Source organism: Coptis chinensis, chromosome 1, assembly GCF_015680905.1.
Source record: "Coptis chinensis isolate HL-2020 chromosome 1, ASM1568090v1, whole genome shotgun sequence".
Lineage (NCBI taxonomy): Eukaryota > Viridiplantae > Streptophyta > Magnoliopsida > Ranunculales > Ranunculaceae > Coptis > Coptis chinensis.
Genome location: NC_141456.1, coordinates 7,601,616 through 7,614,529, shown reverse-complemented (window position 1 = coordinate 7,614,529; position 12,914 = coordinate 7,601,616). Strand labels below are relative to the sequence as shown.

At 36.5% G+C, this 12,914-nt stretch overlaps 2 protein-coding genes and 2 pseudogenes across 2 annotated transcripts; 3 read left to right on the top strand and 1 right to left on the bottom strand.

The window, feature by feature from the left end:
- The first annotated feature begins 254 nt into the window (after positions 1–254).
- Positions 255–4,319, top strand: GEK1 (D-aminoacyl-tRNA deacylase). The gene is made up of 9 exons (XM_086588685.1): positions 255–591; positions 676–859; positions 952–1,094; positions 1,284–1,347; positions 1,603–1,655; positions 2,793–2,848; positions 3,132–3,206; positions 3,481–3,669; positions 3,974–4,319. Exons 1-9 carry the CDS (start codon positions 490–492, stop codon positions 4,059–4,061), a joined length of 954 nt encoding a protein of 317 aa, XP_086444811.1. The 5' UTR covers positions 255–489; the 3' UTR covers positions 4,062–4,319.
- A 745-nt stretch (positions 4,320–5,064) lies between these two features.
- Positions 5,065–5,856, top strand: LOC147521813 (dirigent protein 22 pseudogene; annotated as a pseudogene).
- A 192-nt stretch (positions 5,857–6,048) lies between these two features.
- On the top strand, positions 6,049–6,847 carry LOC147521812 (dirigent protein 23 pseudogene; annotated as a pseudogene).
- A 1,242-nt stretch (positions 6,848–8,089) lies between these two features.
- MPB2C (movement protein binding protein 2C) lies at positions 8,090–12,914 on the bottom strand. Its single transcript, XM_086588654.1, is given in 6 exon segments — positions 8,090–8,380; positions 8,382–8,435; positions 9,269–9,484; positions 10,416–10,730; positions 12,515–12,598; positions 12,679–12,914. Coding segments are annotated over 6 exon segments (978 nt in total). The 5' UTR covers positions 12,859–12,914; the 3' UTR covers positions 8,090–8,251.

The following is a 12,914-nucleotide window of genomic DNA, read 5'->3' as shown; positions in this document are numbered from 1 at the left end:
TCTCCCTCCTTCTTTCTTTCCCTTAACCCAGTTACAAAAAAATCTTTAGCTAATGATGAGGAAGAATTCCTATATATTGGACAAAAAAGTCATTTGAGATTTTTTAATTTTTTTTTCTCTTTTATTTAATCTAATTTTAAAACGAGGGGCAAATTAGCCATTTTTTTTTTTTTGATTTTCTTGCCAAACACAAAAAAGATCATGCTATTTTTGATTTTATTTTTTTTATTTTGTCTTTTTAGTGGGACATCCATAATGAAAAATAAAATAAAATCGGGGATTGTTATTGTGACGGGTCTCTCGTCCCCTCTCCTTTCTCCGCTCACGCCCGGACTTCTTTCTTAACCACGCCCAATTACATCACGCGGCATGTGTTTTTTTATTATTCTTTTAAACAGAAGAATTGAAAAGTTTAAATACTGAGATGGCTTCTGGTATCGAATGTTTTAAATAGTTTGAAAAACAGCAAGGCTCCCAGTACTCAGAGAAATGGTAGCACTCGTCGTAGCAACCACAACCGACCCAGCCTCAATAGGCCCTGCTTCCGCCCTCTTAGCCATGCCCGGTTGGCATCCTGGTCCACCTCTTCAGGTCTCTACTCTTTTCTCCCTCTCCCGTCTTCCCATGCACTATTTATTTTTTTTTTTTATTTTTTTTTTTACTATTTGGTTTTAGGAGGATATACCAAGTTTCGTGAATGGAGAAGTGAGACTAATAAAACACGATAATAGCATTATAAGTGAAGATGATCTGGATACGCGTTGGGAAGAAGCAACGGGTGAGGTTGTAGACGAGGTTATTTTTCTTAGCAAGCACAAAGCCGCCTCGAGTCGTCCTGCACTTACTATTCATCCCATTGGTAAAGTTTCTTGTACCAAAATATTTCCAAGTAATGTATCAGTGTCTGCGTTTGATTCACTCATGTGTATGTTATTATTGAACTTTGTTTAGGCATACCGCATTTGCGCCAAGATGAGGTTCCACCTTCTGGTGGAAAGCCTGGATGGGCAGCACCTCCAAATCCTAGAATGGGTCCATGGTTGAGGGTTTTGAAAAGAATTGCTCAAGAGCATAATTTGACACCTGAATTCGAGGTATATTCTCCTACTATTTACACCCCCCTTTTAATACTCTGATACGTTTTTGGCTTCCCCATGTTTAGGTATGTTTGATATAATGCCATTGAGAGAAGGGGGTGTTAATGGCTATTTGATTTGTTTACTCTTACGGTGCATTTTTCTATGTTAATATAAAACTTTCATGACATTTTCCCTTTTTTGTAGATTACTTTGGAGGCTACCCATCACGGACCTATCGTCAGTGCACCAACGATGTTTTTGGAGATTGGTAAGCCTCGCATATCTACTGAACATGTTTATCTTCTATATGATTAGATACCATCCTTTATATGTATTTTCACCTTCGTAATTTGAGGGACGGTAATACGGTATATGGTTATCTTAAACTTTTCCAGTCATTAAAGTTTCACAAATCAAAGTAAACGCCTGATAGTCAATTACTCAGTCAAGTTGGAGTTTGAGTTTTGAGCTATCACTATGGTATTTAGATACTTATACCTGACTCATGTTCAATTTATTTTAGGTAGTACAGAGGAGTATTGGAAGAGGCAGGATGCTGCTCAAGCAATGGCTCTAGTTGAGTGTCTAATAAATATTAGAATATTTGGTTGCTTTTCATACAATTATCTCAGTCCGATCCTCTTTAAGGTTTTTTATAGAACACTGGTTTTAAGGTTTCTAAACAGATTGCATAGTCTGTTATTCTTCATTTCAAAGGACATGGACCTCTAGTTCCTTGCATTTCTATATTTATCTAACGAGTTAGAAAACAATCACTAGTGTTTTGGTGTGATACCTATAGAGTTTTGTCTTTCCTTAGTACCTGGAGATAGTAATTCAAGGACAAGTTTGCATATTCCAAGAACTAGGATGTTAAACTATCCATTGTTCGTATTCTGGCAGGATACTCGTACATATGAGAAATTATGAAGATACATGACTCTCCACCTATGTCGTCATAACCAAGTTAGTCATGGTATGCTTTTGAGTATGTAATCAGGAATCCCATAGTGCTAAATACAACTATACAAATGTTCCTTTGAATATAATATTTTCCTGCTGGTTATACTGTATCTAAATCTCCAACCGATAGATAAAGAAACAAAGAAAATTTTGAAGTCTCCTATTTGACTCCTAACTGTGCTTGTATCATACCCATTTGTGCTAGTTCTTGATGGTAGACAATAGTTAGGTTGCCTGATCCATTGACTGTGTTGTAGCACCTTGTCCATTCTTAATAAAAACGAAACTGTTAGCGTAGTTAGTTAATGTTTAAATAAAAGATGGAAAACACCCACTCAAACAGAAGTAGAAAGTCTTGAGATGTGTTTTCAGCTTTTTTCAACGTATGTGAAAGTTTGAACCTTTTGAGGACATCTTCCTTACAAACACTTCTATCTTGTACACAATTTATATGCAGTCAAAAGAACTATTGATATTATCTGTGAAGTAACATTTTTTTTAGTTGGAAAATCTATGTAACAAAGCTTCTTGATCGACCGAAGGAACAAAAATAAGCATTCTCATTTGTCTGAGGCGATAGACCTGATATTCGTTGAACTGCTCACTGAGGCAGTACAACAGTAAATCATTACGACATGTCAATGCTCATCTTATTTAAAGTAAAGCATGTAAAAGCCAACTCTGGTTTTCCTGTTATGTGCAATTCTTTTAGTAGTTTCCTAACATGCTTGTTGCTTTTCATTCTTGAAGTTAGTGTGGGAAGGACTTGGGCTTGGGGGAGGTGGTGATGTTGGAAACTGGAAAAGGTAAGATCAATCTAACCTCCTTTGAGGATGTAATCTTTGTCCAAGGCTTTTGTAAACCAAATGCTTAATGGAAAACTAGATGACTTGTAATTTGAATTACAAGTTGGAAATACACATGATGTAAAACCTCGGTATTAGTGAAGAGGTATTGTGTAATTCAGAAAGCACCTATTTTATAGGATATATTTTTCTTCTTGAATACTGTTTTAGGTTTAATTATGTGAATTTGGTTACTTGGTGCACTACTGGCTGCTCTCATGTCTCAACTCTTTGAATGATGCAGGAACAATGATAAAAAGATTGTACTTCTTGGGTTAGGCGGTGGACATTATGCACCTAGACATATGGACATAGTTCTGTAAGTTACTATTGTTTACAAGCCTCCCTTTTATAATCCTATCATTTTTTCATAAACTACTTAAGAGCCATGGCTGCTAACAATGGTTGGTTCATGAGAATATTCAATACTCCTATAATTTACTCTTATTAAATGTTGAAGGAGATATTAGCTGCATATTCTTAGAGCGTTATAGAACTATAAGATGTTTTACAACAATCCAACCTGTTTCATATGTGTGTTATATCTTTGCTTACAAAACACTCAATTGGAAATTATGGATACCTTTTTTCAGGAAAGATGGTGTTTGGTTGGGACACCTGATCTCTGGGTATTCCTTACCAATGGATGATCCAAACCAATCAAAAGACGCAAAAAGCACAGATGGTATTGGTGGAACTTGGAAACAAGCAATCAAAATTTCATTTGAAGCTACTAAATCAGCTTTTCCAGGCGGAGAAGTTCTGGCACACCTTGATCACAAGTAAGTTAATGACGACAAGAACTTCAACTGATTTGTAATTTGCCAATTGGGCTATGTTGAAATCATGAAATGTGTTAGAACTTGAACAGTACACAGTGAAAGTAATGCAGGCTGAAACTCTCTAAGCAGGACTACACCATCCTATAAAGGACATTACAAGCTAGTCCACATTTTCCTATATTTTTTGCCACTATAATCATTGCTCAAGTAGTTAGGTGTTTGGTCTATATTCTGGTTACTTTTTCATGGATACTATCTATTTCTTGAAGTTTAATTTGTTTCCTTTGACCTGATTGGTGCACAGGAGTTTCAAGAGCTGGCAGAAAAATGCCATTACAGGTTTTCTAGCTGAACAAAATATAAAGGTCGGAAAACCACAAGACTTTTTCTGATTTTTTGTAGCGTCACCAATGAGTGAGTACCTATCTCGATGGTATATTGATTTAGCGGATGCTTCAGTCAGAAAAAGGGATTGCTGAAGGAAGCTGAGGGGCTAGTATTCTATATTTTACATACTAAAACTATAAATGTTTGAATTTGTTTCTCCTGAAAAAGAGGAGTACATTGTATGCTTTTTCAGGGTTATAGGTTATATCTTTTACTGTATTGAACATGATATATGATATGATATATCTGATTATTTCTGGTAATGACAGCGTTGTGGGTCCAAAAATCAAAAATTGATTGGTATGATATATCATGATACATTATTTATATTTATTGAATAGTAAATATTAAATAAAATTATTATAAAAACAAAATCACAAAATATTCTGATAAAAGGAATTGTGATATTTATATGGCAATTTCGATGAAATAAAAGGAACGATGAAAGGAACAACAAGACTGCCCTCATCACGATTCCAAACAAATCTCTAGGGAAATTAGGCTCGGGGAAAAGGACCAACAAATGGATCGAATAGGTTGAGTTGAACATGGTTTTGGCTGACACGGCTTCAACTGTTTGAAAATCGAAAGGTTAGGAGCAGGGTCGGACCAACTCCAAATTAAGCCCGAAATAAGATAGAAGCCCTTCCCATTTGCTACTTTACGTGTGTTAGTGTGTAATCAATCGGTGCCTCCGACGACTTTGGATGGAAACTTGACTTCTCGCGTATTACGTGCTGCACAAACTAGACTTGAAAAAAGAGGGACGATAAGAAACTTCCAATTGTACAACAGTCGCAATGTAGAAAAGAAGCCCTAGAAAAATGCCACCCCCAGCACCCCATCTTGATTTCTGACCCTTCAACCTTCAAAAACATCAACAGATCCCAAACCATTTGAGGGTTCAATTTTTGCGCGCTTGCCACCTTGCATACTTCATAGTTTGTTCAACAGGCAGTACCTAATATATAAAGACTTTTAATCCTTCTTTTGAAAAACAACATTCCGAAATCTTTTTTCAAGTCAACAAAACTGCATTATAAAGCCTCTCCAAGTTTTTCTGAAAATTAAGAACAAACAAGAGACTACAAATCTTTCTAAAATATGGCAAGTATCTGTAGAACCTCTCCTTCATCAACAAACTTTGTGCTGTTTCTTCTTCTTGCTATACTCGTCTCCATAACCACAACTGAGGCCTTAAAGCCCAAGGTAGCACGTCTCCAGTTCTACATGCATGATATTGTTAATGGACCTAATCAAACTGCAGTTCGGGTGGCACCTACTGAACCCGTGAACTTCACTAACCCAGACCCAATTGCAGCCACATTTGGTTCGATCTCCGTGATGGATAACCCGCTAACAGCCACTCCTGACCCAAAATCGGCGTTGATAGGCCGTGCTCAAGGAATTTACGCCGTGTCGTCGCAACGTGATGAGTTGAGCCTTTTGATGACACTTACATATGTGCTTGTTAGTGGGCCTCATAATGGCAGTACATTTAGTGTGGTGGGTCGGAATCCGGTGATGAGTGATGTTAGAGAGATGCCAATTGTTGGTGGAACCGGGACATTTCGGTTAGCTCGTGGATATTGCTTGGCACAGACCCATTCAATGGATGGAATGGATGCGGTGATTGGATATAATGTGACCCTGATTCACTACTAGACGCCCACTTCTATGATTTTTATATATCTATTTCCGCCTATAGCTTTGGAATGTTTTTTCTTTATTTCCCGATTTTTTGTAGCGGATACTAGTATACTGAATAAAACAATTTATTAAAGATTTTGGAGTCTAGAACCATGCCTTGGTTGAGATCCCTGAACGACCATCATATATTCATATAATCATATTGAGTACAGTCTTGGGCTGACCGGACTGCAAACGTGCAAATGTAAAAATTAAAGCCCAACAAAAGATAGGCCCTGCAGATACACGACATCCAAGTATCCAACCCAATTTTACGAACTTGCAAGTCGGTGCCTACGACTTTGAACGGCGAGTTGACTTGAAAAAACAAAAGATGATGATAATATAGAACACTTCCAGCATCAACGAATTTGCATTATAAAGCCCCTCAATTTTATGAAAATTAAGAACAAGCCAGAGACTACTATCTTCCAAAACTATGGCATATATCGGCAAAGCTTCTCCTTTGTCAACAATCTTTGTGCCCTTTCTTCTTCTTGCTACATTATTAGTTTCGTTAACCACCACTGAAGCCTTAAAGCACAAGGTAGCACATATCCAGTTCTACATGCATAATACTATTACTGGACCAAATCCGACTGCAGTTCGGGTGGCACCATCTCAGCCCGTCGCCCGTGAACGCCACTAATCCAGACCCGGTTGCAGCCTCATTTGGTTCAGTTGACGCCATTGATAACCCGCTAGCAGCTACTCCTGATCTAAATTCGGCAATTATAGGTCGTGCCCAAGGAAGACGCAGCAACGTGATGAGTTCAGCCTTTTGATGACGCTTACATACGTTCTTGTTAGTGGACCTTACAATGGCAGTACATTTAGTGTGGTGAGTCGCAATCCCTTTATGCAGAGCGTGAGAGAGATGCCAGTTCTTGGTGGAACGGGGGTTTTCCGCTTAGCTCGTGGATATTCCTTGGCACAGACATCTTCCCTTAACGGATTGGATGCAGTAGTTGGATACAACGTCACCCTGATTCTCTATTAGAAAGCCAGTTCTATGATTTATTTTTACAGTTTTTAAGACTTACCCCTTCCCCCCTAGTTATTCACTATTTAGACTTCCCCCAAGACTCACAGTATAACCGAGTCTCCGCCCCAACTCCACATTTCAATAACTAAGTATTAGGAGCTTCCAACAACACCACAACCTCCTACTAGGCTAGGGGTAAAAACTAAATTTTGTAGGTAATGATAGAAGAAATTAATCTTCAATTCAAGACATGGTAACAATAATGTTAAGTTGGATCGAACCACATAAATACTAAATAGAACATTAATGGTCAATGATTAAATCATTGTTGATTAAGTTGTTAATACAAATATCAAATTTGAAAATGAAGTTGAATGGAGAAATCAAGATGAGAAATTTTCTACTAGATAGAGAAGAAGATGAATTAGCCATAGAATTAAGAGAATTAATCTCGAATGACACAAAAGAGATCACAACAAACAATAAATTTTTTGCTTTGATTAAATCATAGTCATTGATTTTTGTCCATGAGATTTTGACACGTGCCACTAACTCTCCCTTTGGTCTTGCAAAGTCAAAAGGGTATTTAGGTAAGAGTACTTAGGACATTTCACATTACTCAAACAGTAAAATTATGGTCAACACCAGTTGACTCGGTCCTGCTATGAGTCTTTTGGGGGGAAGGGGGTGGTTGTTAAGTCTTAAAAACTGTTATTTTACATTTCAGTGCATTAAATAAAAGCTAAATTTATGGTGCGCAGGTCGTATGGTATGCTATCAAATCTGGGCCACTCATACCAAGGGGTGCGTGTGTATTGCATGGCAAAAGTACTGATCCATAGGCCCACATTACCTGCGCACCATACATCTCGCGCACTGAAGACATGCTCTTAAATAAATGCCCACTGCAAATTTTTTATGTGGTGGTTGTTACTTAACAAATTCAAACCTAGGACAGTGCATAAGCCTGCAACCATTTGCCAACATTGCAGTGTCGATCTGGAGTGGGTCAAGGCGTATTCAGCCTTACCCCACAGGCAGAGGGGCTGTTTCTGCTGCTAACCGTGACATCCAGGTAACATTGGTGCAACCTCAGTCAATAGATGGGACTCATATGGTCAACTTCGAACATACACATTTTTAAGGAATGAGTTCAGACTTCAGAGATTTTCTGCCTAGGAATTATTTGGTTAAGACTGGGGTAAGGCATTCTGACAATGAACATATCTCAAAGCTCATATAATATTTTGTACAAAAAAATAAAAATAAGAATAGAAATAGAAATAGAGGTGCCAAAGCTTGAAGCCTTGAACTTACTGAAGTAAGGACTCACGAAGAGAAACATGAGAAACACAAACAAAAAGAAGAAGATAACACCTTATCATTAGATATAAAATATATTAATTATAGAAGGCAAACCTCAGTAGCTATTGCCTATTAGACATAGCTGTGTACAGTGTTGCATTCAAGTATTTACTATGGAAGCTTATCGATGTGAGGAGCTCTGAAACCTTCAAAGATCTATCCAGCATTAGTGGAGTTCTCACTTCTGGGTTTAAGGGCTAAATACTGCAGCCTTAACCTTGCCTTGGATACAATTTCCAGTGATTCCTCATCTTGGCTTTCTTTTGCAATAGTGAGCGCTGTCAATATATGTCTCTCTTGCCTCCTCCATCTTCTGCATCTCCATCTCATTCATATGATCCTGTTTAAACCAATTTAGATATTTTAACCAAAACTAAATTATTGTACAAATTTCTAATAACCTCAAACCAATACACAGACTTGCTTCCAAGATTTATAATCATTTGGCCAACTGATAGTCATCTTACAATTAATTACATGAAATATAGGTAAACCTACTGGAAAAAGGTTCATAAAAAAGAAATGACAAAAGCCAGCCTAGAAGTAAGTACGCACGACATACAACTAATTTGATGGACAAGTAGCTTCCACACAAACGATGCACATGTTATACATGTTGTGTGCTTTCCTCTAAGAATGAAATACGAATGTCTACATAAGAAATTTGAATGACTTATTACAGGATATCAATCTTAAAGTTGCACCAAGAATTCAATAAAACAAAAATGTTTGAAAATTAAAGAAGAACTTGGAAGAGTGCAAAAAAAATAAAAATAAAAAAATCTCTAAATGCACCGACGTCAAGAGATAAAAAGACCTTGCTAAATCCTTCAAGATGACAAGGAGGAACGAGGAAGAGTCATGGGATCTAGGCTGTAGGAGGTCTCTTCGTGATCAATAAGCGGATCTTTGTGTTGCCAATGAGTAAAATTAGCTCCTAGTTTCTTCTATAAGGTTTTCCAACAACGGTTCCTGTCCTCCGTCCTGAATCCTAATAATAAATGCTTATCCCTTAAACATCAAGGGCAAAATAAAATACAGTGTTTTGAAAGCAAGACTGCTAATTGCTAAAGCCCTACTAAAGCAAACACATACATCCCAGAAACAATTTTAACTGGTATTCATTACTAAGAATAGATAAAAATGCTTAGCAAAACAGGAAGACAAACTTACTATGTAAGACAGCTGGTCCAAATTATAAGGAATGATGTCATAGTCAACAGAATGTGTCTCGTCACTCGCTATTAATCCTTCAAGTACCAGCATGAATGTGGATACCTCTCCTTGCATGGATTCCAAATCTTCTCGTAACTTCTCAACTTTTCTATTAGATTCTGATGCTTCCCACCGCAACTTTTCCAGCGCTGCTTGCTTGTCTGCAAGATTAATCTGTGGAAAAGGTATGCTCGTAAAGTTTTAGAGCAGGTTGCCTCAACTTAAATCTGTGGATTGTCAATGCCACGTTTTTGAGAAGGTATGCTTCTAAAGTTTTTGGCATTGTTTTAGTACAGATACAAAATGGAAACTACAAATACGAGGATGTGATTGTTCATATAACATATTTAGGAAAGCTTCGTACCCATGTTAGGTAAGTATATGTGCATTCATGACCTCAAGTATAACTGAAGCATCCATGTAACATGTCTGTGAATTTTCCTGGTTCCAAAGATCTCATTATCATGACTACTAGTCCAAAACATAGTTGGATTGGTTTTTATTTTTCTTGTAAAGCATACGCTAGACTTGGACCCGTTGTTGCAGGTCAAAAATTTGGGCAACTTCAGGTGATGATACAAATTAAAAGGTGACAAACCAATGAAGCTGATTCTACAATAGCATATAATACTCATTCGCTAAATATAGCAATAAGGCTATGTTTGATTGCCCTATTTGCCTATTTGCCATGGCAAATGCAAATAAATGACACTATTCATTTGTTTGCCACCGTTTAATGTGTTTTTTTACCCTTGGCAAATATTGTGATTTGCCATGATTTTGATGGGAAAATTTACTCTTGGGGGAGCTATGCAAATTTTGCCATGAGAAATTTGTACACAAATTTGCCACAAAAATAAGTAGATTTGCCACCAACAAAAAAAAAGCCCAGTATCATCTCTCTTAACAAAACAAAAAAATGAAAACCACACTTTCATTCCCACAAATCATGGTAAATGATATTTGACACATTATCATCAAACAGTGGCAAATTTAAATTTGCCACAAATTATTTGCAATTGTCACATAGCAAATTTTCCATTGACAAATGGTGACAAAATTCGCATTTGGCACAGATTCAATCAAACATAGCCTAAGTGCATACCTTTGCCTCTGAGAGTTGTAAATGAACAGATCTGAATAATGAATCTTTCTCAGCAACCTGACATTTCAATTCATCAAGTTTCACTTGAAGTGAGCTTATCAGGCTCACTGACTTCTCTGTCGATTTCAAAAGCTCATCTTTTTCCAACAACTTCTTTTGTAGACTCTCCACTTGTTCCTGCAACATAAGCAGAGGTTCTCTATCCTTATCCAGCGATGATGGTCTTGCTGTAAAAATTGAGTACTCGTCAGTTGACACCCCTCGCTTTTTAGCAAGAATAGACTGGGCAGCTTTCCTGCCTTTCAGTTCACCAATCTGTAGCAATACAAATATATGCGACATTCAGTAATTTCAGTAAATAGTATATATATACTTTATTCAAGGTAATTTCTCTCTATTCCAAAATTTGTGACTGGAAACTCATCGAGAACTTTAATATCACCAGCCAAAGAAAAAAAAAAGCTAAGTGAATTAAAAACGCTACTTGACTAAATTACATTTGATATGATAAACAATAATTTTCAGGCTCAATTTTTCCCTTTCAGAATTTAGTTTATTAACTTTTCACTTGGTACCAAACTACTTAATAATTATGCTAAGGGGGTGTTTGGCAACTAAGCATAAGCCAAAAGCTATCAAACTACAAAGTCTTTTTTTGGATTTTCACTTAACGTAAAGCATAATCACGTTTGGCAATCACAATTTCTAAATCCAAAAATCTGAAATTAAAAACACAATAAATAAAAATTTAGTTTGCATATACACTTCAAAAGTGCTTCCTAATTGGCTCTTCTAAAACTATACATTATAAAAAAAAACATAGTCTCTAACTACTAATAGTTAAATTTTTGATCGTAGTTGTTGAGGAGTTAATAAGTTACTCGCTAGGATTTGGGTTTGATTCCCTCTCTGCAAGCACTATTTATTTTTATATTCTAAAACATTAGTGGGGAAAAAAGAAAACAATTAATGTCGGGGATGGAATCGAACCCGTGACCTGAATGTGGTGGAACGGCTAGTTTGGTCCAGGTGGACAACAACACTTGAGCGTGGATCCATAAACATGTAATTGATAATACCAATTGAACAGGAGAAATACACAACCCAAACGAAAAAGCTATACACAACCCAAACGAAAAAGCTATACACAACCCAAACGAAAAAGCTAGAAATATGGACTACATGAAAAACATTTAAAGTCTTCTCAAAAAGTTTTTTTTTTTGTCTTTATAGCTTTATGGTTAGCACCTAAAAGCCACTTCGTGTCTTCCTACGAGGATATAAACCAAAAGCTTGTTTTGCATTCTCCGAAAGTCAAGAAACCACAAAGCTGAAAAGACAAAAAAATTACTTCTTGAGAAGATAAAAAATGGTTTTTTATATAGCCTATTCTTATAGTTTTTTCTTTTGGGATTCGTATTTCTCTTGTGCAATTGGTGTTATTAATTAAGTAATTTCTTGTCTATAAATCTGTGAAGTGTTGTTGTCAACTCGGACCACACCAGCTGTTCCGCCACATTCAGGTCGTGGGTTCGATTCCATCCCCCAGCCTATCGCGAGTTTCAAACCCGGGTTCCAACTAGAAACATGTTCACTGCTTAACCACTACGCTCCAACATTTTTAACTGTTAGTAGTTAGAGACTATAATATTTATAAGGTATGGTTTTAAAAGTGTTAATTAGGAAGCACTATTGAAATGTATATGCAAACTAACTTTTAACTTATGGTTTTTAAATTTTCAGCCTGTTGGCTTTAAAAATTGTAATTGGCCAAACGTGCTTATGGTTAACGTGAAGTTATAAATAAAAAAAAGGGGTTTATAGCTTCACAACTTTTGACTTTTGTTTAGTTGCCAAACGCCCCCTTTAGCTTACATCCTCCTAGAAAGACATAAAGTGGCTTTTGGAGGTGTTGCCAAACGCCCCCTAAATGTCAACAAAATTGATCTTAAAATGTTTCTAAAGGTACATTGTAAGTTTTCAGGTTAATAATCTCACCCAAGCCTGCATACAAGAACAATAACACGCAATTTTACTTCTAGAACAAAAATACAAGACTAAATCCCCAATTCACCCCTTGACTAAAAAAAAAAACTCACCTTCTTAGGGTACATTTCTCTGTACGGTGTTTTCGTATAAACCATAGAAGCACGACGAGTAAATGAACTATTTGCTCTTCCATCCTATAAAACAAAATCAAAAACTAAAACCATCAAGCAATAAACTCCAAAAACAAATAACATAATAAAACAAAATAACTAACCATGAGGGATTCAACAAGAGGAATCATTTCTACAAGATTCTTATAAAGCACTCTATCGAAACTACTTCGTTGAGATTGGGAAGGAGACTGGTCTTCTCCTGAAAGCCATGATTTTGGATCATTTATTAAACTTTCTCCATTTTCTTCTTCTAAATCAAATATATTTTGCTCTTCATACATTTTCTTACAAATTACAATTTTTACAACAACAAATTTCTCAACACACAGCTTTTTAA

Bases quoted from the DNA above. Each gene is read 5' to 3' on its own strand.
- GEK1 (XM_086588685.1), top strand. From the start codon at position 490: ATGGTAGCACTCGTCGTAGCAACCACAACCGACCCAGCCTCAATAGGC. The intron at 1,348-1,602 runs GTAAGCCTCGCA...AATTTATTTTAG, and splicing joins AACGATGTTTTTGGAGATTG to GTAGTACAGAGGAGTATTGG. The intron at 2,849-3,131 runs GTAAGATCAATC...TGAATGATGCAG, and splicing joins GATGTTGGAAACTGGAAAAG to GAACAATGATAAAAAGATTG.